This window comes from Carlito syrichta, unplaced genomic scaffold, assembly GCF_000164805.1.
Source record: "Carlito syrichta isolate Samal-C Ts95f unplaced genomic scaffold, Tarsius_syrichta-2.0.1 Scaffold317703, whole genome shotgun sequence".
NCBI classification, from domain to species: Eukaryota; Metazoa; Chordata; class Mammalia; order Primates; family Tarsiidae; genus Carlito; species Carlito syrichta.
The window spans coordinates 163,748-189,417 of NW_007261799.1; the positions used below are offsets into that span (position 1 = coordinate 163,748).

At 34.7% G+C, this 25,670-nt stretch overlaps 1 protein-coding gene across 2 annotated transcripts in view; it reads right to left on the bottom strand.

The window, feature by feature from the left end:
- RBM46 (RNA binding motif protein 46) overlaps positions 1–25,670 on the bottom strand; it is a 52,558-nt gene that overhangs the window by 26,473 nt on the left and 415 nt on the right. For both annotated transcript variants that reach the window (XM_008074788.1, XM_008074789.1), the window contains exons 2-4: positions 13,850–14,011; positions 12,454–12,921; positions 11,178–11,960 (exon numbers count right to left, since the gene is read on the bottom strand). In XM_008074788.1, coding sequence (XP_008072979.1) covers positions 11,178–11,960; positions 12,454–12,921; positions 13,850–14,000 — 1,402 coding nt within the window. In that variant the 5' untranslated portion in view covers positions 14,001–14,011. The remainder of the gene's footprint in view (positions 1–11,177; positions 11,961–12,453; positions 12,922–13,849; positions 14,012–25,670) is intronic.

Here is a 25,670-nt window from a genome sequence, read left to right on the forward strand (position 1 = left end):
AAAGTCTTCTCTATGCCAGCACTTCAAATATTGAAGACAGCAATCATATTTGCCCTGTAAACATTGGTATTTACAGACTAAACAGACCCAAATATTTCAGTTAATCACTGTCCTACTTCATATTAGTTGTCAAGGTTAAATTAAACTATGGTGCCCAAAACTAACAAACATTCTGCTGAGATATTGTCTGAGCAGAATAAAATTATTTAGCCTTGACATGTAACTTTCCTACTTTGCCTTGAATTATATTAATTTGAGAATCTCTAGAGTAGTATTATTTGGGTTTGGACAAAATAATACAAGTTCTTACTCTTAGCTGGCTTTTATTCTCTCCAATCTTATTTCATATTAACATGTACAAATAGGACTGTATATAGTATAGTGTACAGCTTACACAATTTAAAAAATAAAAACAAGTATTCATCACCCAGGTTCAGAAATAGGAAATCATCAATACCTTAGAAATCCCTTATGCAACCTTTCCAATTGCTCCCTTTAACCCTCAATGTAATCACGATCCTAATTTTTAAGTGTTAACCATGTCTTTGTTTTTCTTTATGGTTTTACCATATATACTCCTAAACAATATGCTTGATTTTGCTTGGTCTGTTTTCCCAAACTCATTTTCCATTGCCTCAATTCCTTCAATTTAAAAACTGCATGCTTTAGTATTTTACATATTTTTAATAAGTCACCTTATCATTTGCAGAATGAGGCAGGCAAAAAAGTGATTAACCTATCTATCACCAGTAAAAAGGATGGATAAAAGAGGGCAGATTAATATTCTACTTAGGTGAGTGCACTGCATCAATATGAGATAATTCCATCTCTCCAAAAAAAAATTGGGCTAAGAGGAAATTTAATAGCTCCACATCTTCTCTAAAAAAAAACCCAGTATAAATAAATGTAATAAATAAAAAATAATTATATGTGATTTAGAAACCATCAAAGAGCGAGGAGATAGCCCACTGAATGGGGAAAAATATTTGCCAACTGTAAGTCTGGAAAAGGCCTACATCCAGGATCTACAAGGAACTCTCACATGCCAAAAGGAAAAAAACAAACAACACTATGAAAAAGCAGGCAAAAGATATGAATAAGATACTTTTCAGAAAAAGACAATGAGCATCCTACAGATACATGAAAAAATGCTCAGCTTTATTCATGATCAAATTTAAAACCACACTGAGATACCAACTAACTCCAGTCAGTATGGCCATCATCAATAACTCAAAAAAACAACAGATGCTAGAGAGGATGTGGAGAAAATGGAATGCTTCTACACTGTTGGTGGGAGTGTAAACTAGTACAACCTCTATGAAAAACAGTGTGGCGATTTTTCTAAAAGACCTAAAAATCGACCTTCCATACAACCAAGCAGCCCACCTTCTGGGAACACACCCGGAGAAACTCAAATCATTCTATGAAAAAGATACCTGCATACGTATGTTTATTGCAGCATTATTCATAATAGCCAAAACATGGAACCAGCCATGTTGTCCATCAAAAATGGACTGGATAAAGAAAATATGGTATATATACATTATGGAATATTACGCAGCCATAAAGAAAAACAAAATTATAGAATTGCAGCAACTTGGATGGATCTAGAGTCTATAATAATCAGTGACCTATCACAGAAACAAAGATCTGAGTACTACATAGCACTCACTCATAACTGGACCTTGAACATTTACCATAATACTTTAAGAAAGGGAGGCTGGGCTAGGTGGCTCAGCCTGTAATCCCAGCAATTTGGGAGGCTGAGGCGAGTGGATTGCCTGAGCGACAGGTTCAAGACCAGCCCAGGCAACTTGGCGGGACCTAATCTCTACAACAAATAAAAAATTAGCCAGTTGTGGTAGCGCGTGCCTGTATTTCCACCTACTTGAAAGGCTGAGGCAGACAGAGCCCAGCAGGTCCACGCTGGGGTGGCTGTGAGTGTGCCACTGCACACCAGCCTGGGTGACGGAGTCAGACTCCAACTCAAAAAAAAAAAAAAAAAAAAAAGCCGGGCTCGGTGGCTCAGCCTGTAATCCTGCGCTTTGGGAGGCTGAGGTGAGTGGATTGCCTGAGCCCGCGGGTTCAAGACCCACCTGGGCAGCAAGACCTCATCTCTACAAAAAATCAAAAAATTAGCCGGGCATGGTAGTGTGCACCTGTAGTTCCAGCTACTTGGAAGGTTGAGGCGGAAGGATCGCTGGAGCCCAGCAGGTCGAGGCTGCGGTGGCCGGGAGCGGCCACTGCACTCCAGTCTGGGCGACAGGGTGAGACTCCAACTCAAAAAAAAAAAGAAAGAAAAGAAAAGAAAGGCAGTGGTGGGACACTGCCGGGAGCAGGAGGAACATAACATCAATAAGGGTACTCAAACTTTACCTGAACAATGACCACTTATGTACCTAACACTGAATTGTACCCCACTTTAAGATAAAAATAATAATTAAATTTAAAGATCCATATATAGATCATTTTCATAGCTCAAATACCATGAAACAAGTAATGGCCCACAGGTAATGAATACATCTTGAACCAAATATTATTGTCTTAAAGAGTAAGAAAATCCAAGTAGTCATTAATATTCTGGTGATTTAAAGCTTCTAAATGGCTGGGGATATTAATATTTTAAATTTTGCTTCTGCTTTGAATCCTCACAGGGAAGTGTACTAATCTTGGAGGTAATGTACTACCAGGGTAATGTCTTGGAGGGAATGTACTGCTCTAGGACAGAGAATGAAATAGCTCTAGGACTGATGATATATCAGATATTAACTAGTAAGGATAGATACTGTACTTGATTTCAACCAAAGGCTCACAAGCAATGACACTGAAATAACTTTAAAGTAGTTAAAAGAACAAAATAAAATAATCACAGTGAAGCCATTATTCTAAATCATCTTCCATCTTCTCAATCACTAGTCCATTAACTCAGTAACACTGCTATAACATAAGCAATTATCGTCTACTGAAAGTTGAATAGGAAGCAGAGATAAGGGCATGATAGGTTGAAAAGCACTAAGTGGATCTTCTCACAGAGATTTTTCTAATTATAAAACAAACAAAAAAGGTAAGACACGACAGGGGAGCTAAAAAAGAGTTAGTATAACATTAAAATTCCTTTTGAAGTCATGTGAAAAAACATACTTAGGTGATACCATGTGGAAAAATTATGAATTGTTGCTGACATGCAAGAATGGCACATATATGCAGAGCATATTATGGCATTTGGTATGAAGATAAATTTTTAAAACTATTCTTTTTTGAAATATGATTTAATGACAAAGCCAGACATTCAATTTATTAATATAGCAGTAGTTACTGTTAAAAACTAATGTATTAGAACAAGTATTCAAGGAATGCATTTACTAAAGATACTAAGAAATAATAGGTTAAAGGATTAAGCATGATTAAATACATTTATAAGGTAAATCACAATGATCACTTTAAACAATTACTAAATACAGTTACGGAACAAATGCTGGCCACGGGATAGTTTTAATACACATTATTATTTTCCAAAATTCTCTCTGTTACAAAAAGGAAACTAGTTTCCAAACTTTTAAGTAATTAACTTGTTTTATACAATCTTGGTTTTAATTATAGTAATTAATTAGCAAATTCAGGAAAGAAAATAATCTAAAGGCAATTATTTGTCATCATGAATATAAGACAGTTGACCAACAGTATCTTTTAGCTTTTTTAAAGTACAGTTCTGCTGTGAAGTAGACAGATACAAGCTTTGCATTCTATAAGGAAGAGACATTAAGCTGAAGGGTTAAATCTTGCAAAAGTAGGTCTTGGTTTTAACGTTTCTAATTCAAATATGTATCTTGGCAGAAAACATTTTAAAATATTATTTTTGGTTCTAACATAAGATTTTTTAACAGTATTTGACACAAAATCATAAATTTTTTAAACCAGAGTCCATAGAGCTCACTACATAAAATCCTGATATTTTAGAGATGAGGGCATTACAGTCCAAAGATTAAATAATTATTAAATTGCCATTCCAAAGTCACAGTTGTGATTGCTGAGACGACAGAATTCTTGATTCTTGTACTTTTATTCTAATATTCATTACCCTAATAAGCTGCTTCTCTCACAGTACTAACTCCATAATAATATTTCTGGTCCATTAATACAAGTGTTAGTAAGATGAAAATTATGAATAATACTAGGTGATAGTTAAAATTGTCTTTCAGAAGAAAAAAGTCAATTTTAAGAGAAATACAAATACATTTTCATGAGGACTAGAGTCTCTCAAAGGGTCAAAGACACATAGTTGAGTTAATGGAATTTTGGTCTTACCAGTGGTCATAAAAAAACGAATAAATGTGTAAAATGTTGATGCTGATGCCTACTTTTCATTTAAGTTTGTGAATTTTAAAGCAAATCTGCAAGTTACCTTTGTTCTTTAAAAATATCAGCTTGAAATATTATAATCAAAGTTAGAACTGTAATTAAAACTGGAAAGAATACCTCTCTGAAAATATTATTTTCTTCTACTTATAATAAAAATTACATTATAAAATGAAATAAGCAGTTTTATACTTTAGGTATCTACTAAAATTGTTCCTTAAATTTTTTTTAAAAAGCCAGAAACTTTCTCCTTATTCAAAGCAACTTAAATTCTGAAACTTTACTTTTTTACTGTGCATTTCTGCTCATCAATCTGGAAATAGTGATAGTTCATAAGAAAAAAAAGCACCAAGTATTTTTCAGATTAAGACCTCTCACAATAGCATACCTTCTACCTGCCATTTCATAACTTACTACACAGTTATACATGACAACAGAAATAAACCTAATTTAAATGATATCAAAAGGATAGCAAACATAAGGATTATTATGCTTACAATATATATGGATATACACTAAATACCATTCAAAGACTAGAAGAAATGCAAAAGTCTAATGTTATATCGTTTCAATGTCAAATATGAGAAAAAATAAACAAGTCAGACACAACATGAGTACTGAAAAAAGAAAGCACAAAAGTAAAAAGAAGAATATTCACACATATAATGATTCACACAAATCAGAACGAATTCACCTAGGAAAAAATTTCAGCTACCTAATACCCACATCTTTTCAATGTATTCAATTCTTCTTAAAATTGGATTAGTATATAGTATACTATACTATATAGAACTGCTTGCCATTAGCCCACCACCATACTAATTTTTGAATAGAAGTTTGCTCATGTTGCACCCTGCCTTTGCTGAAAAGGTCTCAAGCTTTACAATTCAGATTATGTAGGAGGTGTATCCTTCCGTTGTACTTCCAAAATAACACATGCACAGATTTTGTGTACTTCTTCATTAGACTTTGACTCCTTACAAGAAAAAAAAATTATTAAGTTTTATTTATCTTTAGCTACAGAATGCTTAGTTAGGAAAGTACACTTAGCAACTAAGAGTCTTTAAAAAAAAAATCAATAATTTAATAAAACTTCATCAATCATGGCCAGAACAACAGCACACAAATCAGATGAAATTTGATCCATGGCACACGCTAGTTGGTGACACAGAGGTTCTTCATCCCCGTTCCTAAAAGTTTCAGGTTGCCATACAAGTAAGAAAAATATCTCCCACTTGTATCTGTAAATACTCCACAAACATAGAAACAAGAGAGGCCATGCCTATAATTATTTGTTATTTATTTAATTAATTTAATTTAATTATTTAACAAAGTAAATTATCAATACACATTAGACTGCTTTACTTCTCCCACTAAGTATTCTCCATGACTTTTTTCTTCAAAACTATAATTCTCCAGGACTTTCCTTTAGCACCTTGATTTTGCTTACTCCACTCCAGATTGGCCTCCAGAGAAAAGCAGTGGCAATACTGAAGGCCCAGATTAAAACAGAGTACAACTTTTAGATAAAATAGGATTATTCACACTGATCGTTTGCTCTATTACTAAACAGGTAACAAAATTATGAAACAGAAAAGACTTATTTAAAAATAAGTGACACTCAGTAACCCAAGATGTCTCCAAAAAAAACAAGAATTTAGTACTGAACCTATCTAGCCTAAGCCCCAAAACTGTATTCTACCCATTAAACTCATTCAGTATCTTAATGATTGCAGGTCCCTAAAAATAACTGAGTAAGTATAGAATTTCTTATATTGCTGATTGGTTGAATAGTTCCCAGTGAGATAAATGAAATTATTCTCTGACATGAAGATAAGATAATTTTTTAAAAAGTAAAAACAATAATAAAAAGGGCTCAATTCCAGCATTAAACCCAGCTTGTAGCTTTGCTTCTAGTAAAGGTATTTTGTTTAAAATAGAGATCACTTTAAATAGGACCAAAAACAAGCAAACAAACAAAAAACAAAACAAAGCATCAACGTACTTTAACAATTGATTTTAAGACACTATAAACCAAGAACTTTTGAGATTTCAGTAAGGTTATTAGATGGTCACCAAAAGTAAACTCCCTGAATTCTAGTTCTCGTTATCCCTAACACATATATATATTTTTCATAACATCAATAATGGTAATTTAAGTAAACAAAGTATACTTTTTTATTTTATTTTTCAAATTTGAAAAATAGATGGTAATACCAAAACTATGTGGTTATTAAAAGTACATTCTTAAAGAGATCTAAAATAAAAAGGTAAATGTTTATACCACATATAATAGTCAAAGATCATCAAGTATGATAATGGATAATAAACCAAAATAGCATCAAACTGAACGGGATAAAATAAGAATACTGAGGCAAATTCTTTTAAAAAAATTACCATCACCAAAGAATGTGTGTGTGTGTGTGTGTGTGTGTGTGTGTGTGTATTTTTTTTTTTTAAGTCAAGGTATCACTCTGTCATCCAGGCTGGAATGCAATGGCATGATCAAACTCACCACAGTCTCGCCCTCCTGGGCTCAGCTGATCCTTCCACCTTAGCTTCTAGAATAGCTGGGACAACAGGCATGTACCACTGTGCCTGGCTAATCTTGTTTTTTAAATTTTTTTATAGACACAAGGTCTCACTATGTTGCTTAAGTTGGTCTCAAGCAATCCTCCCACCTCAGCCTCCCAAAGTGCTGGAATTACAGGCATGAGACACTGCGCCAAGCCAGAAAATATCTTAAGGACATTAGTTAAATATATTATTTAGAAAATTAGATTTCTCAAATTATTTAAGAAAATAAAACCCCAAAAATGACTTAATACATACAGAACCTTTGAAAGGCTATAGAAACAATAACAACCTCTTAAGACCTCAGAAAATTCAATACTTGAAGCATGTAAATATTTAGCAGGAAAGCAGTAACATACCACCCCGATCATCTAAGAACACATCACTATCACCAGCTGATCTCAACCCCAAACTATTCAATGAAATTCTTACCCTTTACCTAAAGGAAGTTAGAACTAAAAAGATATCAACCCTTTTAAGTTCAGAGGCTCCAAAAACAACAGGACAAAAAAAAAAAAATGAGCCAGAATATTGCTATAGCAACACTCAATCTATTCTTAACCTGTCATATGGCAAAGTGAAACCTCCTGGCTGTCCATACTTTTGGCTCCTCCTTTAATGACCTATGAAGGTCTGGTATTTGTCTTCTGATCAAAGTGTACTAGACTCCTGATCTCTGGTTCTTCTGCTTCCCTGAGTCTTTCTGTCTCTCTCTCCTCCTCCTCCTCCTCAGTTATCGAAATATTTTCCTGCCTCTATTTCAACAACCATTTCACTTATAATTCCAGTCAAGCACCATAAAAATGTTTGTTACTGTCCAAAGACAAGGCTATTGCATCCACACAGGTCCTAAGATTTCATCTATTTTTTTGTTTATACTTAAATCTTGCTTCCATTGTATTAGTTCTTCTCTGAATGCAGACTGAGAAAATATATAAAACACAACTTGTTCAACTTTTTATTAAAACCAGCTTTGATACACAGTTGATAAAATCTGAAATAGATAACTAAAATAAGACAAACTGCATGCTCCCACTAAGGATTAATTTTTATCATTAATTAATCAATTAAATTGAGACTACTGTACATGATCAGGGATTCTCTTAGGGAGCTATATAGGTCAGTACTAGTTAACTGTGGCCCTAGGACTTGAAGTAAGATGCATTCTAATAAGAGTTAAAAGCTGCTAAAAAATATCTGGTGCCATATGAAAATTTGATGTTTCTCAGATATCAGATGGGCAAACAATGTCTATGTAAAAATCTGCCACAAAATATACACTGTTGGTGGAAATATAAATTAGTACAACCTCTATTGAAAGCAATTTGGAGATTTCTCAAAAATAGAACTATCATTCAGTCCAGCAATGAGAAGAAATCATATAAAAAAGATACCTGTACTCCTGTTTATTGCAATAGTATTCACCATAGTAAAGATATGGAATCAGCCTAAGTATCCATCAATAGAAAATCGGATAAAGAAAATCTGTTATACACACACACCATGGACTCACTACTCAGTCATAAAAAAATAATGAGATCATTCATGTCTTTTGCAGCAACAGAGATGGAACTGGAGGCCATTATCTTAAGTGAAATAACTCAGAAATAAAGTCAAATACCGCATGACCTCACTTAGTGGGATTTAAATAATGTGTACACATGAACATAGAGAGGAGAATAACAAACATCAGGGACTTGCAAAGGTGAAACAATAAGGGGGTGGGGGATAGATGAGAAGTTACCTAATGGGTACATGCGTATGATTCAAGTGATAGTTACACTAAAAGCCCAGACTTCACCACTACAAAATATATCCACAAACAAAACTGCACTTGCACCCCCTAAATCCATAAAAATAAAAATAAGAAGAAAAGATATGCTATTAAAAGACTAAGAGGACTGTGTTGTAAGAATCTTACAAGTTTAAGTTAAATATGTAAGGGATAGAAATAAAATGTTTCAGCATAACCATGGTAGAACAGATTCCAGTATTATGGGAAAACCTGATCTGCAACTAATCACCTATATTCTATTCCAATAGAGTATTTTGACCCATTTTTCTCTAAGAACTCTAACTTGAATTATCTGCCATCCACCTAACTTTATCTTTAACTTAGATGGTCTTTATTTTTTTGAACATGGAAGAAATCTATTTTGTGCATCAACAGATATCATTACCTAAAAATTTACTGACATAGATGATGTTAAATTCCCAAATATTTCCAAACTAATAATTAAGGACACTACTTAAAAGTTTCTTTAAAGGGAACTCTACCTTCAACTCTAAAATTCTGGAGATATCTCCAAATCAGTCTTCTAAAAATATTCATAAAACCATGGGAGTGACTATGGTAGATAAATAAGTCTATATATACATAAAAAAAACTCTCCCTTCTGACTACATTTTCTTAAACAAATTTGAGACTATTAATTTTAAATATATATAAACTTCAGTTATCAGTTTTTCAATCATATAAAAAATCAATTTAAAGCTAAGAGTTTGACAATTATAATCAAGAAACAATCATAATCCTCAGTAGATCTTTCCCTTTTATTGTTGACTGTCAAAAAGCCACTTACTCTGACAAATATTAGATGGGCACAAAATAATCACCAACTAAAATCTATAGCTGCATTAAAAAATTAGACAAACTGGTAGAGGAAGAGAAAAAGGACAACATAACAGTAAAAAACAGAAAGCAGGAAAACACCAGAGTGGTTTTATGTCTCTTTCTTTACAATGTCAAGTATTACAGTTAATATAACTTTACATAACTTTCAAAGTCTTTCTTATTTGTCCCTCAAAAGTATTAGAGAAAACTTACTTTTCTAAAAGCATGGAATCAAAGAAGAGAATGGTCATAAACACCTGTTAATGATGCTTTTTGTCTTTCATGAATAATAATGACAAATTTCCAGATTGGTGAGCATAAAGCTGTATCTACACATGACTCATCTGAAATGCCTCTCATTTACCAACTCCCCACTCCTGCCCTCAATAAAAATCATTGTGTAGACTTCACCAAAGATGCAGGGACATTCTTATAAATTGCTTTAATTAATAAATCCTGTAACTTACATACAAATTTTTATTTCAAATGAGAATCATTATAAAGACAATAAATTAATGAAATTGGGTTATGAACTCTACAGTGAATCAAAACCAAATTTTCCTCAAGGTAACTAATACTTAAAAAGTTAAATGTAGAAAGATTACATAAGAGGCAAGTTTCAGCAAAGTTTATCATCAATTTATAAAATTGAAATAAAACGTACAAGGAGGGATAAAAAAAAAAACCCAGAATTTATTTATAAAAAATTGCAAATCAATGTATAAAAGCTGGGCTCGGTGGCTCAGACTGTAATCCCGCGCCTTTGGGAGGCTGAGGCGAGTGGATTGCCTGAGCCCGCGGATTCGAGACCCGCCTGGGCAAAGAGACCTCATCTCTACAGTAAATCAAAAAATCAGCCGGGTGTAGTAGCGCGTGCCTGTAATTCTGGCTACTCGGAGGGCTGAGGCGGAAGGATCGCTGGAGCCCAGCAGGTGAGGCTGTGGTGGCCGGGAGCGGCCACTGCACTCCAGTCTGGGCGACCGAGTGAGACTCCAACTCAAAAAAATAAATAAATAAATGTATAAAAAATTTATTCTTACATGTTTAAACTTCAGTAACCTTCAAAGTACTTTCCATCTGACGCTATACACTTATCAAGACACTTTTCCCACTGCTCAAAACAGTTTTTTGAACTAGTCAATTTTGATGCCTTTTAGTGCTTATTTTCCTTTTGAGGACAGTTTTCATTGGGGAAACAAAAAAAAGTTGCTCAGGGCAAGATCAGATAACTACGGAGGGTGGGACATGGGGTCATGCCATCTTTTGGTCAAAAATTGCTGAATGCTCAATGCAATGTGGGCAGGTTTTTCGTGTAAATCATTCATCATGAAATGGGCAAATGTGTTGAAAGACTCTCCAAAAAAGTTCACTGAAGCTGAATGCAGACTCTCACAACAACGCTAGCTGGTACACTGATGCCAATGGGTTCCTAGAACATTTACCTAGTGAAGGAAGCCTGTACTACAAGGGGCCCACCTCCAAAAATTAATTCCTTTTGGGGTGGGGTGGGGCTCCACGTATGTTAAATACGTACCACTTAAGTTGAGTTAAAAATAAACAAATTTATAAATACAGTAAGATTTCCTACATTCATATTCTACAATATAATTTAAAGGTTTTTTTTTAAACTTACCCAAATGAAGTAATGTAAACTGGGCTGCCAGTTCCTTTGCATCTTCTAAGGTAGTACAGAGTTTGTCTGGCATGAAGTAACTTTGGGATCCATTGGCAATAGCAGGAATAACTATTTTATATACCAAGAGTACTTTCCCATCTTGACTTGTAGTTGAATATAAATAATATTCTGGTGGTGCCCAATTATTTTTGTTGCAGTAATAATCCAAATGCATTACTGCAGAATTAAAATGATTGGATTTTAAAGAATACATACTAATTGGTGTAAGCTTTGTTCCTGGAAAAAAAGGGTAAGTGCATCTTTCAATTTCAGGGGGGCTTGGGCTATGCTGACCATTGAGACGAGCAGGAAGAGCTGGTGGCTTGCCTAGAGTTTTTGAGTGGCTTTCTTCTTTGTTGGCAAACACAATCAGACTTTCAGAATTGGGACTAATCTGACCATTAACATGTTGTCTCCAAGTGTTTTCTTTATTTACAGGTTTTGCCAATGTTACCTCAATACTTGCTCCATCAATGCATTTTCCATTCATAACAGACATAGCAGACACTGCATCTTCTCGATTGAAAAAGTGAACAAAAGCATAATCCCTAAGTTTCTTTACTCGTTCAACTGTGCCAGGCTTAAATTTGTTGAATTCTGCCTTAATTGTTTCCTCTGTAGTTGAGATCATTAAATTTCTTACATAGAGAACTTTAACTCTCTGCATGGTTTCCTCATCAACCTCTTTCTCTGGGTCAGCCCAATCTACCTGAATGGTATGGCCCCACAGCTGGAATGTTCCTATAAAAAAAAAATTAATTTGAAGACAATTAAAACAAAGAATAAAAGTTTAAAATGATGGTAAAACGGTGTCTTTGCATATCTTCAAATACACATTAATATATTTGGTTAAATATTTGTTTATTATTTACACAAAAGTTTTTACTAAGGCAAATCTAACCAAAACTTAGGGTGAAATTTAAGAGTCAAATAACATTTCAGAAATAGAGCTTTATTAGAAGAATTAAGTATTGCCCTTTGGATTTTTATTAAACAATTAGCAGTTTGATTAAATTATACATATTCAATAAATCATTATAAATGTGGCTCATTTTACAAGAACAATTTCTTGTCTTTCAGAATCATTTATTTTACTTCCTTTCTTGGATAATTATCTACTCTTCTTTAAGGAGCATTACATACTTTGATAATATTGATCTATGATGTACTGTAATTTTTCCATATTTATAATAAGATTAATATGGAAAAATAACCTTTAACAGAAACAATTTACCTGGAATTAGTTTCCGCCTCGCCATAGCAGCAGCTCTGTGAGATTCATATTCAACAAATGCAAAACCACGATTTTTGGTCTTATCTGTTGCACTTGGATAGACAATGACATCAACAACTCCTTCTGTAACTTTCTTCATTTCATCCAAAATTTCTTCTTTTTTCTTTTCCTTGGGAATAGCTCCAATAAATAATCTGCAATTATCCAAGCTTACACATACACCAATAAACTTCCCTGGTCGAATCTCATAATTATTAAGAATTCTGATGGCTAACTGGGCTTCTTCTTTTGTAGTGTACATCACAAAAGCATAGCCTCGATTTTCACCACTAAATTCCATCATAAGTCGGAATTCATATATCTTCCCAGCTCTTTCAAATACAGGAACTAACTCATCTTCATACATATCACGAGGTATTTTTCCTACAAAAACTTCACAGCCTCTGGGTGGAGGTGGCCCTTCCCAACCTAAAAGAATAGATAGATACATAAAAATTCTAATAAAATATTTACATTCACTATTCAATCACTTACTCATTCAACATATTTGCTGTGAGCCTTATATGCATCACTCACTATTCTAGATAGTGGGGATACAACAATCAACAAAATATAGCCCCCTCTCTCATAAGTTTTATATTCAGTAAATAAGGGAGACAATAAGTGAACAATAAGTGCTATAAAGAAAAAATCAAGTCACATTAAAGGGCAATATCTTTGACAGAGTGGTCAAGTAAATCTCTGGGTACACAAGGTTTAAGCAGAGACCTGAATGAAATTAGGGAGTGAGACATGAGGATTATGTGGGAGAAGAGCATGCAGACAGAAGAAAAAGCAAGGCCTTTATATATTAGACCAATATAGAGTATGGATGCCATTTGTGGCAACAGTGTACTTGAAGGAGGAGGAACGTGGTAGTGATGAAGTCATTGAGGTAACTAGAGGCCATTAATTTTAAGTGTGATCAAGTTAATGGAGAGTTTGGAGCAAAGGAACTGCACTGGCTACTTGGCAGAAGGGCAAACTTTGTATCTGTATACCTGCTTGCATCTGGTTTTCTAGTATCAATACCATTCCTCTACTCACTGCTCTTTCAAATTCCTCCCCAAAGGATCTCCTAATTAATACCCAGAGTATCCTTTTCCCAACTGTCCTAAACCTTACTTCCTTCTCACCTGCTTCTCAGACCAAGAGGAGAGTTGGAAAAAAATGCAAGAGAAAGGCATGAATAACATTTATAATCTACGTCTTTTCCCCAAAACAGTACAAATGATTGTTGAGGTCTTAAAAGCAGTTATAAGGAAAGAACAATTTTGGGGGATACTTGTAGGTATATACATCTAATCAATATGCTACATTAAACATTTAATTTAAAAGAATATAAATAAATTCACACCTGGAGGAGGACCACCAAATTTCCTTTGCCCATTTTCTTGAACCATGTTGTAACCAGTCTTCTCCATCAAAGCAAGTAATGCTGCCTCATTCTGAGTACCAGTTCGAACTTTACTGCACCCATTTGTTCCATCTATGTTTTCTTCATTCATGGTTGCAGTTCCTAAAATAAAGTTTAATGACAATGTTTAAGTTTATGATATAGAGTACTAGGAATCTATGAAGCATTTCTTTGGATTGCAAGAAACAAGAGCATGCCATGTTTGGTGATTAAACTCCACTGTCCTTTTCTGGTTCTGCCCCAAAGCTCTTTCCTACAGTGGAAACTGAAAACTTCTTTCATTGTCACTAACCAATCAGGAGTACCTTTAGAGGACCTAAGCTATAAGAAAGGAAAGCAAAGGCGAAAAGGAGAAAGAAACAAAGAATGAAGAAACAAAAGTAAGTGAAAGAGAAGAAAAGCAAAAGGAGCAACAACAAAATATACTGCCATCAATGAACATATGATCACTGCCAATGTACACCGCCCAAGGTTTAAATCACTTTATCACACAGACCAACTAGTTTTTCTGTAACACTTGTCAGATAACACATAGCCTAATGCTATTATTGCTCAGAAATCAATAATAGCTTCACCAGTTATCAGATGATTGGAATATGTAAAGAGCTTCAAATCAGCCTCTGTTGATATCGACTAGAAAAAGTTACTAGAGAGAAGAGGAAGCATATCCACTTGTCATCTGAGTAGAAATAGGAGCTAATTTGATTTCCAAAAAGCAAAAATTTAAGAAAATTACATTTGTGGCTGGGCAAGAGCTAGAGTAGAGGAATTGGGATCTCTGTTAACTATCATATATAAAAACTTACTGTAACTTTTAAAAATGAGCCTAATGCCTGAAGATCAATGTGGTTTATTGTTTCTTGATTAATTTTATATCTAAATTTAGTATTACCATAAATAAACACAAAAATTAAAATTCACAGTATGAAGAATAAACTGGAAAAGCTGTTTTGGCTTTCAACAGAATGTTCCTAATTATAAATGAAAACCAAGTCACTGTAATATAGCATTTTAAAAAGCTCAAAATTTTGAGCCACTGCAATTCAATTTCAGACTTCCTAGTTGTGCAAGCTTGGGCAATTTATTCAATTACTTTACACTTTGCCTCTTCATTTGAAAATAAGAGTACCAATACAAGTTATCACAAGGTTGCTATTAAGCTATTAAATCAAGCTGTATATATAAAATACTTCTTGAAAATCCATAATGATCAAATAAAGGTTAGTTCTGATAAATACTAGAAAACAGTGCATCTTAATTTTTATGCACCTGCACTGCTGACACAGGGAGCAAGTTTTTTTTCAGAAACATTTTTCATTTTCTCAAAGGTAAAGGGATAGGTGCAACATGGACAACACATACTTAGAGAAGATTATGAACATTTCTACAGTGGATTCTGTTGTGAGGGTAGGAGTGGAGAAGATGTCACCATATAATCACAGCTGTAGAGCAAGTGAAACTGTCACTGCAGTGAGCCTTACTGGTACGCAGTACAGCAGAGGCTCTGGAGTCAGACTGCCTGGACTCAAATCTCTTCTTTTAACTTATACTAGCTATATAATTCTGAGTAAGTAACTTAGCTCCTCTATACTTCAATGTGCTCATGTGCAATATATATACAATAATGAAGATAATGGCTATCTTACAGAGTTTTATGAATAATAAATTAATTAACTAGTGTAAAAAAACCCTCTAGGACTCATTTTTTGAACCTTAGATAAAAAATTACTAATAAATATTAATTTTTATGTATACATTGCAACCTTTCAAACCATTAAGCATCTTCAAATAACTATGGTTTAGAATCTAGTTATTCAATTTATCTTAGAGTAATTGGCTATAAAATAAAACTGTGACACCAGATAGAAACAGGCTGAAAATGATCATTAAGAGGTTCTGTCTACTTAGTAGGCCTATTATAAGTGCCAGGGATTTCTATACATTATCTTTAATCTCTAAACTATTGGAAAGGGGTATCAACCCTGCTAAAAGAAAATTATTATTTTCATTTAACAGATAAGGAAACTAGCCAGGCTCAGTGGCTCAGCCTGTAATCCCGCGCCTTTGGGAGGCTGAGGTGAGTGGATTGCCTAAGCCCACGGGTTCGAGACCCACCTGGGCAACTTGGCGAGACTTCATCTCTACAATAAATCAAATAATAAGCCGGGCATGGTAGCGCACACCTGTAGTTCCAGCTACTTGGAAGGCTGAGGTGGAAGGATCGCCAGAGCCCAGCAGGTCGAGGCCGCGGTGGCCGGGAGCGGCCACTGCACTCCAGTCTGGGCAACAGAGTGAGACGCCAACTCAAAAGAAAAAAAAAAAACAGATAAGGAAACTGAGGCTTAGAGAGAGAAAGTACACTACCCAAGATCACAGAACCAGAAAAGTGAATTCAAACCCACATCTACTTGATCGCAAACATTCCTTCCTGCCAAGAAAATTATTTCAGTGTATCTTCTGCCACAACTTTATCTGAAAGTTCCCTAAAGAACAAGGAAGTCCTTATGTTTACTTTTATGCAAATTGAATATTCAGAAATTATAAATTGAAATTGCTAAATTAGGTGGCCTTTAAGTCCTTCCTAGTTTTAAAATATCTAAATTTTTCTGAGTGATGAACTTAACTACAAATATGTCCACATCACATGCAGTCCTTTTACAGTCTTTAAAGCTATGTCCAAGCTGTTATTATATTGCATCCGATGGAGTAATTCTGGGGGGAGGAGATAGGCAAGAAAATAGTTCATGCACCTAGTTTCTACCACACTTACCTAAACTTAATTACCTCTGTAGTTCCTTTCCTAAGTTAGGGTTTTCTTTCCTAAGCTATGACTCATTTATCAAGTTACTTAATGAACCAAAGTGTTGAAAATGAGTTGTTCCTAAGGCATCTCGAATTCGCTATATCAAAAACTGAATGTCACTTTATCTTCTAAACCCGTTCCTTCCTGTTTCACCTTAACTCAGTCAATTCATCCATTCAACCAGTGAATGGCACCACAACAAAACATACTCCTTCTCCTGTAGACTTTCACAACCAGAAATCAGGGAGTGATCCCAGAGTCCTTCTTTTAACTCACAGGCAATCTGTCACCAAAACCTGCAGATTTTATCTAATTATTTATTGAAATTGCTCTTTTTCTGCCCATCCCTATGGCCTGTCCTCAGACAATTACTTCTTACTTGAATTAGTGCTAGGTTCCAAAATGTTGTTCCAACATTTAGTCTTGTTACCCTGAAACAAAATCTGTCAAGGTGATGTAAAATATGTATGATTATCTTAAACTTCTATTTCAAATGAAAATTAAGAAAGAAAAATAAGTAAATTTATTTTTTAATCTTAGAATTAGGAAGGCCCTTCTTAAAAAATAAATTAAAAATTCTCAAAGGAAAATATTAATAGATTACTTTTCACTACATAAAAGTAATTTGAAAGGCAAAAAATACCACAAGACTAAGTCAAAAAGTTGCAAATAAGAAAAAATGATCTACAACACAATAATAAAGGGCTAATTTTCTTAAAATCAAAAGAGGAGCATAGTGTCACAGTTAAAAGCAGGTTCAGGTACCACATTAGCTAAATCCGAATCCTGGTTCTTCTCTTTACTAAGTTGTAACTTTGGGAAAATTATTTAAACTCTCAATACCTATGTTTACTTGTCTATATTGAGTAGATAATAACAGTTTCTATCTCACAGAGTAGAAGTATTGAGGGTTTAAAATAAAAGTCTTAAAATAGTCTTTTGTATACAAGCAGTATAAATGTATTTGCTATTATGTAATATCTTATAAAACCAAAAGAAAAACAACCTGGAGAGCAGGGACTGCAAACTAAAATTGATTCATTTGTTCAACAAATATTTATTAAGCACCAAATGTGTCCCAGAGACCATTCCTTATGTCTGGAATACACCACTAAATAAAGACCAAAATTTCCCCCCCTTGCATAGTTTATATTCTAATGGGGAAAACAAATGATATATGATAAAAACAATAATGGTATGTAAGGAGGTAAGAGTAATATAGGGAAAAAAGAAACAGGTATGGGACATATGTGTTAGTGGAGGGTTGGCAAATGAAGATGGGGTGCAATTTTCAACAGGATAGCCAGTGCAGGCTTCACTGAGAAGGTAACCTTTGAGTAAAGAATTAAGTAACCTACACATGCAGCTATTTGAGAAGAACATTTCACAACAATGGAAAAAGCAAGACAAAGATCTTAAGACAGAAATGTACATGGCATATACAAGATGTACCTTGTTAAGTCATGTAACCCAAAAACTTTGGCTTTTATTCTGAGTTATATGAGAACATGATTCAATAGATTCCAAGCACAGGAATAATATGTTCTTTCATTTTAAAGGATGTTCTGGCTGTTGTTTTAAAATATCAGTAGAAGGGCAAAGGTGGAAGCAGGAAGACCAATTAGAAAACTACTACTATACTCCAGTCAAGAGATGATGGAGGCGTGGACCAGAGAGGTGGAGTGAGGGTGGAAGGGATAAGTTGTGTTATTTTAGATATATTTTGAAGATACATCCAATACAATCTGACACGTTGGATATGGATTGTGAGATGAACAGAGAAATGAAGGCTGATACTAAAGTTTTTGCCTGAGCAACAAGAAGAGACACAAAGAAGAATGAGAAGAACAGGTTTTAGAGATAAGATCAGAGATCAGTTTTGGGCATAAATTTGGATAGCTACTAAACATTCATCTAACACGTTTACAAGACCTTGCCAAGAAATGTTAAGAGTAGAAGCCAAGACCTCAAGAAGTTGCATAAACTGTGCTTATCTAGAAAATCTAATGAAACATCTGAAAAGGGCAGTGGCTACCCAATGCTAGCAAACTACTACCATGAGGAAATCCAGTTTGCCCAGTTATGCCAAATTTTCCAGTTTTTCAAGAAAATCCAGAAATCGAGAGATTTTTTATGTAAAACCTCTTAATATTTAAAAACTGAAAATTAATTCAATTGTAAAAACAATAACAAAACTGTACAGGTCAAACACCTGCAGACTTCCTATGGCTCAAACTCTGGGCTGTATGAGGGCAGAGACCACTTTTGTCATGAACGCTCCCTAGCATACACCATAGTCTTTGGTACACAGTAGGTACTCAGTAATTATCTGCTGGATGAAGGACCCAAAAGAAAACTCAGAAAAACTTTTAAGACTCCATATACTGTTGGCAGGTATTTATTCCTGGAATCATTTTTTTAGAGGGAAGTTTGACAATAGCTATCAAAATTTGAAATTTGCATATACCTCACAATTCAATTACTAAGAATTTAACATACAGATATGGTTGTACAAGTATATGAAAATATATGCACAGAATGTTCACTGAAAAATCATATATAAAAGCAACAATATCTAGCTACCCATCAACAGAGAACTGAATCACAAATTATGGTATAAACTAAACAGCAGAATGTTAGGCAAATGTTAAAGAGTGTCATAGATTTGTGTGTACTGGTATGGAAAAATATTCAAGAACTATCATGTGAGAAAGAGCACGCTGAAAAACAACACATTGATGATCCTACCAACTATGTATGTTGCTAAAGATATGCATGTACACATTCATAGATATTTTATAGGTATATAACATTTTTGGAACAATTTATAAAAAACTTTAATAGTAGCTATCATTGATGGATAAAAATAAGAAGTCCTGGAACCTGGACTGCTCACCCAACATTTACATCCTCTTTATAATATTGCTGAAAAGCAGGCATCCATTTTATTCTTGATTCTTTCAAGGAAGTGACTATCATCTAGAGCAATTTAACTCTGGGTTATTTAAGAAAGTCCTTCCTTACAATGCGTCATAATCTCTTTCCTAGTAACTTCCATATATTGATCCTGATTTTATCCTTCTGACCAAACTGAACCTGTTTCTTTCATATACTTAATTGTATTCAAAAGATGATTCTCCTCTGCTCCAGGCTAACCGATACCAGTGCCTTTAACCTAAAATTTCCTAAATTGGTGTCATCTAGAACATTGTTCCAGGAACCATTAATACACAGGCCTCAAAAATATGCTCCATGTCTAAACATGGCTGAAAAAATCACTGTGCTCTTAAAAGTATCAATCTCACAATGAACATGATAATATTTAAAGCCATGAAAAGTTTCAGTTAAAACAAACTTTCCAGATGAGTGTGTCCTTGTAGATATGGAGAATAAGTATTGAAGGACACATGAGACATTATAAGCAGTCATTTCTTTTGGAAATGGAGACAGGTAATTGTGGTCTGAGGCAGAAAGGAAACACTTTACAATTAACAGATAATCTTTTGTGTTTTATTTTATTTTTAACTCTATATAAGTATTATTTTTAATTAAAAGGTAGTTTCTTAAGACAAAAAATAGATTTCCAGCTTTAACTCAAGTGCTTCCCAAACTTATTTCTAAACAATACCCTAATTTTCCTTAGCACAGTTATTAAATTTCTATAGAACCATTTGGAAAATACTACTTTTTAAGTAGTGTTTCTTAATGTGGTTTAATGTTCTCTCACTATCCTACCTCTTTATCCTTTAAAAGTGTAGTGGCCAAAATGAAAACTCCTCCAGTACAGAGAAGGACCACATTAGTGTTCCACACAGATGCATGCTGTTGCTGCTTCAAATTAAGCAAACTGTCACCAAAATCCCTAAAATCTTTCCTGGCCTATATCTAGTGACTAGAATTTTTGAATCAACTGAATTTCACCTAATTAAATGAAATCTTCCAGTTCTTCCTACTTCCCCTTTGGTTTTTTACCTAATTATGTTCCATTCATGAAATGACCCAACCTATCCTCTTTTTACATACAACTTTTCATATTTTCAAACTTAATTATGAGCCATCTGTTCAAGTATAATAGAAAACACCCTGAAACTGCTCTAGTCTCACCAATGAGTAGGATTCTGCATTGTCTTAAACAGTCAACATTCTGTCATCATTGTAATGACATAGACTATCTGCCCACAAATATTATTTGGGTCCTGAGATTTCATTTTAAAATGTATTTACATTTGAAGAACATATTTATGTTATATTCTGAAGAAACTCTTTAAAAAAATAATAAAGTTACATTATAAATACCAATCTCCAGAGATGGTAAAAAGCTGTTCAGCTTTCCCTCAATTCCTCTTTTCTTGTTCATTTCAGCATGACAGGTACTATCTCAATTTTCTTTATATATATTGTTTTTAGATTCTTCTGATTTACTTGCCTCACACTTTTCTTAAATGGCAGAATTAGAAAGAAAGAATTCTTATCAAGGGAAAAGTCTTAAGTCAGTATTATCAGCTAACTGTGCACCTGGCATTACACTTGAGGAAAAGATTTTATTTATACAACATCAAATCCAATAAATGAAGTAATGTATTATTAACAGATTCTGATTTTAAAATATTACTTTTTATAATCAAAACTATTAATAAGATTAAATGACCAACCAACTTTTGGTCTTTTGTCTCTAAAAAATGCAATGTTATTCTACTGTCATTCCTTTAAAATTAAAGACATGTTAAATGACGTAACTACCTTTCTCCATTTAAGATCATTTTTATTCCAGGTTTGCCATTATACCATCATTGAAGAGTTTTTAATAAGAAAATATTAGAACTGCAAGTGGACCTTAGACCACCTCCAATATTATAATGAGAAAACCAAGAGCAAATAAGATAAAGAGACCTGCTTAAGGTCACAAAAGTAGTCACTGAAAAGACCTGGGGCTCAAACCCTGGAGCTGCCTCAGAAATGCATACACTCTGGCTCTCTTCCACAATTTAACTTTAAAAGAACTTTGATGACTTCAACAATCCCACTGGACATCATACTGACCCACTACACTAAAAATCATGTTCATACATCGTAGAGGACTGGAACACTCCACTAAAAACCATGTTGATACAAAACAGAGAACAGGAAAGTATGAGGTTTGTATTTTTTAAATATGCTCCAAGAAAAAGGGTGAGATAAAAAATAAAACTCTAGTTACATATGGTGCTTTACATATACTACCTACTACTTATAAAAGCAATAAATAAGGCTGGGCGTGGTGGCGGTAGTTCACGTCTATAATCCCAGCAATTTGGGAGGCCGAGGTGAGAGAACTGCCTGAACCCAAAGGTTCGAGACCAGCCTGAGCAACACGACAAGACCCTATCTCTACCATAAATCAAGAAAAATTAGCCGGACATGGTAGCATGTGCCTGTGGTTCTAGTCACTTGGAAGGTTGAGGTAGAAGGATCACCTGAGCCACTGTGGCTGCAGTTGTTGTGAGTGTGCCACTGCACTCCAGCCTGGGCAACAGAATGAGACACTGACTCAAAAAAAAAAAAGAAAGCAAGCAATAAATATGCTCTCATTTTATCCAAAATGTAGAATTTAATTTAATAAACAGGACTTTATTTTTTACTAAAATTCATAGCTAGCTCTAAATTGATGATTACTGCAACCCAACTCACCCCCACAATTACCTTCAGACATATTTTGGGGGTTAATTCATTTCTCTAAAGTTTTATGTTGAAATAACAGGCCAGTACACACACATTAAAGACACCTTTTACTAGAGAATGTTAGACTTTGTACATCTCAAGAAATATCAATCAAAATATTATAAAAACTTGACATTACAGAAGTATAAAACACACTGGAGAGTCACCAGTCCCACACTCTCTTTAGAAAGGAATGTGTTATCTTAAAGCCTCCAAAACAAAAGTATACATAAGTATAATTCACAAATAAGAAAGTTTAAACATGCTTAACTTGAGCATAATATTTAACCAAATTAAATTTCTAAAAAAGCCAGAATTCAAGATTAGCTAGAAAATTATAATCAAATCTACGATAGGCATAGGACATATTCATTCTAAAATATTCCAGAATTAATGTTACCTAAATGTCCAAGGAAGCATAGCAATCCTACACACTATGATAAAGCTGACATATCAATGAGACTTCCAGGTTCAATTGTCCTCTGCCACTTTCAGATATGAATTCACATTCCAATGTGTTCTATAAACTTTTTTCCTTACCCTGCTGATCCAAGAAATCCAAGTAAGAGACGGGGTTCTGAGCAAGAGAATGACATAAATGACTTATGCCAAAAAAAAGTGGAAATGGCAGATTAAAAGTTGTTATGCCATACTTAACTCAAGCTTTCACAGATGTCTCTTTTTTCCTGAAATTTGGACTTTCAAAGATTCCTCTTTAGCTCAGTTTCAAAATAAAAAATAAAAATTAAAAATACTTCATAAAGTCATTAAAGGCCAAGACAGCAAAGCCCATCATAGGATATTCAAACAACAATCTGAACCAAGTCTTTAAGTGCTAATGACAACTTCTTCAATTTTAAGGATATTTTATCTAAATATTATTGAAAATCATGTATCTGAAGGAACTTGTTTCAGTTGTTTCAAACTACTTAAATGGAAACTTCATCTTCCAGGTTACTGTAAAAATCTACAAAGTTGTGAAAGTGAACATTATATAATTTTACAATGGGTTTTAAAAACTAAATTTAATAATTAAACATTTTTTAAGATATCAAAATATCTTTACAGAGACATGTTGGATCTTTATGGCATTCCTTAAATTACATAATATTAAACTCCTCACTTGTTAGCTCAGTTGTTATTGAGTATGATACACTGAAACGGTATCATACTCCATTGGTTGCTAGGTCAATGGAGGATTATTTTTAGCAGCAATTCTTTTTTTTGAGTTGGAGTCTCACTCCGTTGCCCAGACTGGAGTGCAGTGGCCGCTCCCGGCCACCGCAGCCTCGACCTGCTGGGCTCTGGCGATCCTTCCGCCTCAGCCTTCCAAGTAGCCGTAATTACAGGCGCGCGCTACCACGCCCGGCTGATTTTTTTTTTATTATTATTTATTGTAGAGATGAGGTCTCGCCTGCCCAGGCGGGTCTCGAACCCGCGGGCTCAGGCAATCCACTCACCTCAGCCTCCCAAAGGCGCGGGATTACAGGCTGAGCCACCGAGTCCGGCTAGCAATTCTTTTCGGTGACAGACTGCACTATAGCAACATGGTTAGAAAATGAGAAAAATGTAAAATGTGAGGATATGTAAGTTTAAATAAAAGTATATAGATGGATCAGTTCTATTCCATTTTTTATTAAAAAAATGAAAGCACATTTTATTGCTAAAGTTAAATATATAATGTATAAAAAGTTGTAGTACTATATGTTTCACATGCCTAGCATTATTACAAAGGGTAGGTTTAAATTTAGAATGACTTAAAATTGAACTTTTTAAAAATTATAATTAGTAATAAATTTTTTAAATATTGTTTTGGACACAAAAGTGTCTTCCATAATCTGTTATTTAAAATACCTTATCAATTTGAACACAGATCATATTTTATTCCTTCATTTTCTTGCCTCATCAACTATCAGGTAGTGAAATAAAATGGCAAACAATACCCAACATTAATATGCCAACCTGGGTAATTTCTACACCAATTTGATTTGTATTCACAAACCCTCCTGAAACCGACACGTCTACACTGCCTAACAACAAAAATAACACCATTAAATATGTGAGGCTTAATTTCATTCCATAAATTGGATAAGTTCTTCTTATTAATAATTCTTACCTCATGATATATCTAGTGATACACATGGTCATATTTTAGGTACTGATATGTACTATACTCTTTGGCAATAATATTCAAGTCCAATCTTAATATTCAAGTCACATCTTAAGTGAAAACTGGCAATTAAAGCAATTCCTTAAGCAGAAAATAAGGTATTGCTAATATTTAGCAATTGCAGCACTAATAATCATCGCTACGCCTATCATGGCACATAGCTGCAAACAAAGTAATTTTAAAACAGAATGTTTTAAGTGTGTATCCTGAAATGGGTCTATCATCATTAGAGCCCATAAGACAATTAATTCTGAAAGGCTCTAAATGGAAGTCTGTCCAACTCCTCAACTGTACAGTGTGGTGATTCTTAAAAGGAAATTATCTTCCCATTATTTAAATAAGCAAATTTCTACCGACACATAAATACGTTCCACACCTGCTAGCCTATGTATACCCGCAACTTACCCCGCCTCCTGGTTACAAGGCCTCTGTCAAGCACAAAGTAGGACAGACTCTTAAGAGAAGTCAAGAATTTAAAAGCTCCTATGGATACTCCCTCTTTGTCACTGACCTATATCAGGATGACCATTTAATACAGAGATCACAGAGAATTTATCACGGTCGCGAGGCGCATTAAAGCTTGAAGGAACTTCAATATCAGCTAAACCAAATGTACAGAGGAAGAAATCGGTCACCAAATGCAATGAGGGCTTCACCGGCCTTAATATCAGCGCCAGGATTCAATCCCGGGTCTGTGGTCTTTCCAGTACCCCAAAGAAACATTTAAAAATTAGCCATTAAGGCTCTCTGATGCCAGGAAACAAAGCTGGCACTACCGCGTGGATCACCGACCGTGGGTGCCGCCACGGGTGGCGTGCGGTCGTCTTTCCCGCACCCCGCAGCCTCCCACGGTTCAAAGCCGACACACGAAAGGAGGAGGAACCGAAGAAAGTCAAAGGCAGAGGAAAGTTCGAGGCTCACCCCCGGGCAGAAAACGAAAACGATGGGGAGACCGCCAAACCTCACCCAGCCTCAAGTCGGTAAAGGCGATCAGACCGCCCACCTCACCCAGCAGTCGGGACCCCCGGCGTCGTCCCAAAGCCTCAGGGGGGACAGGGACAGCAACGGACGGAGGGCGGGAGACGAGGCGC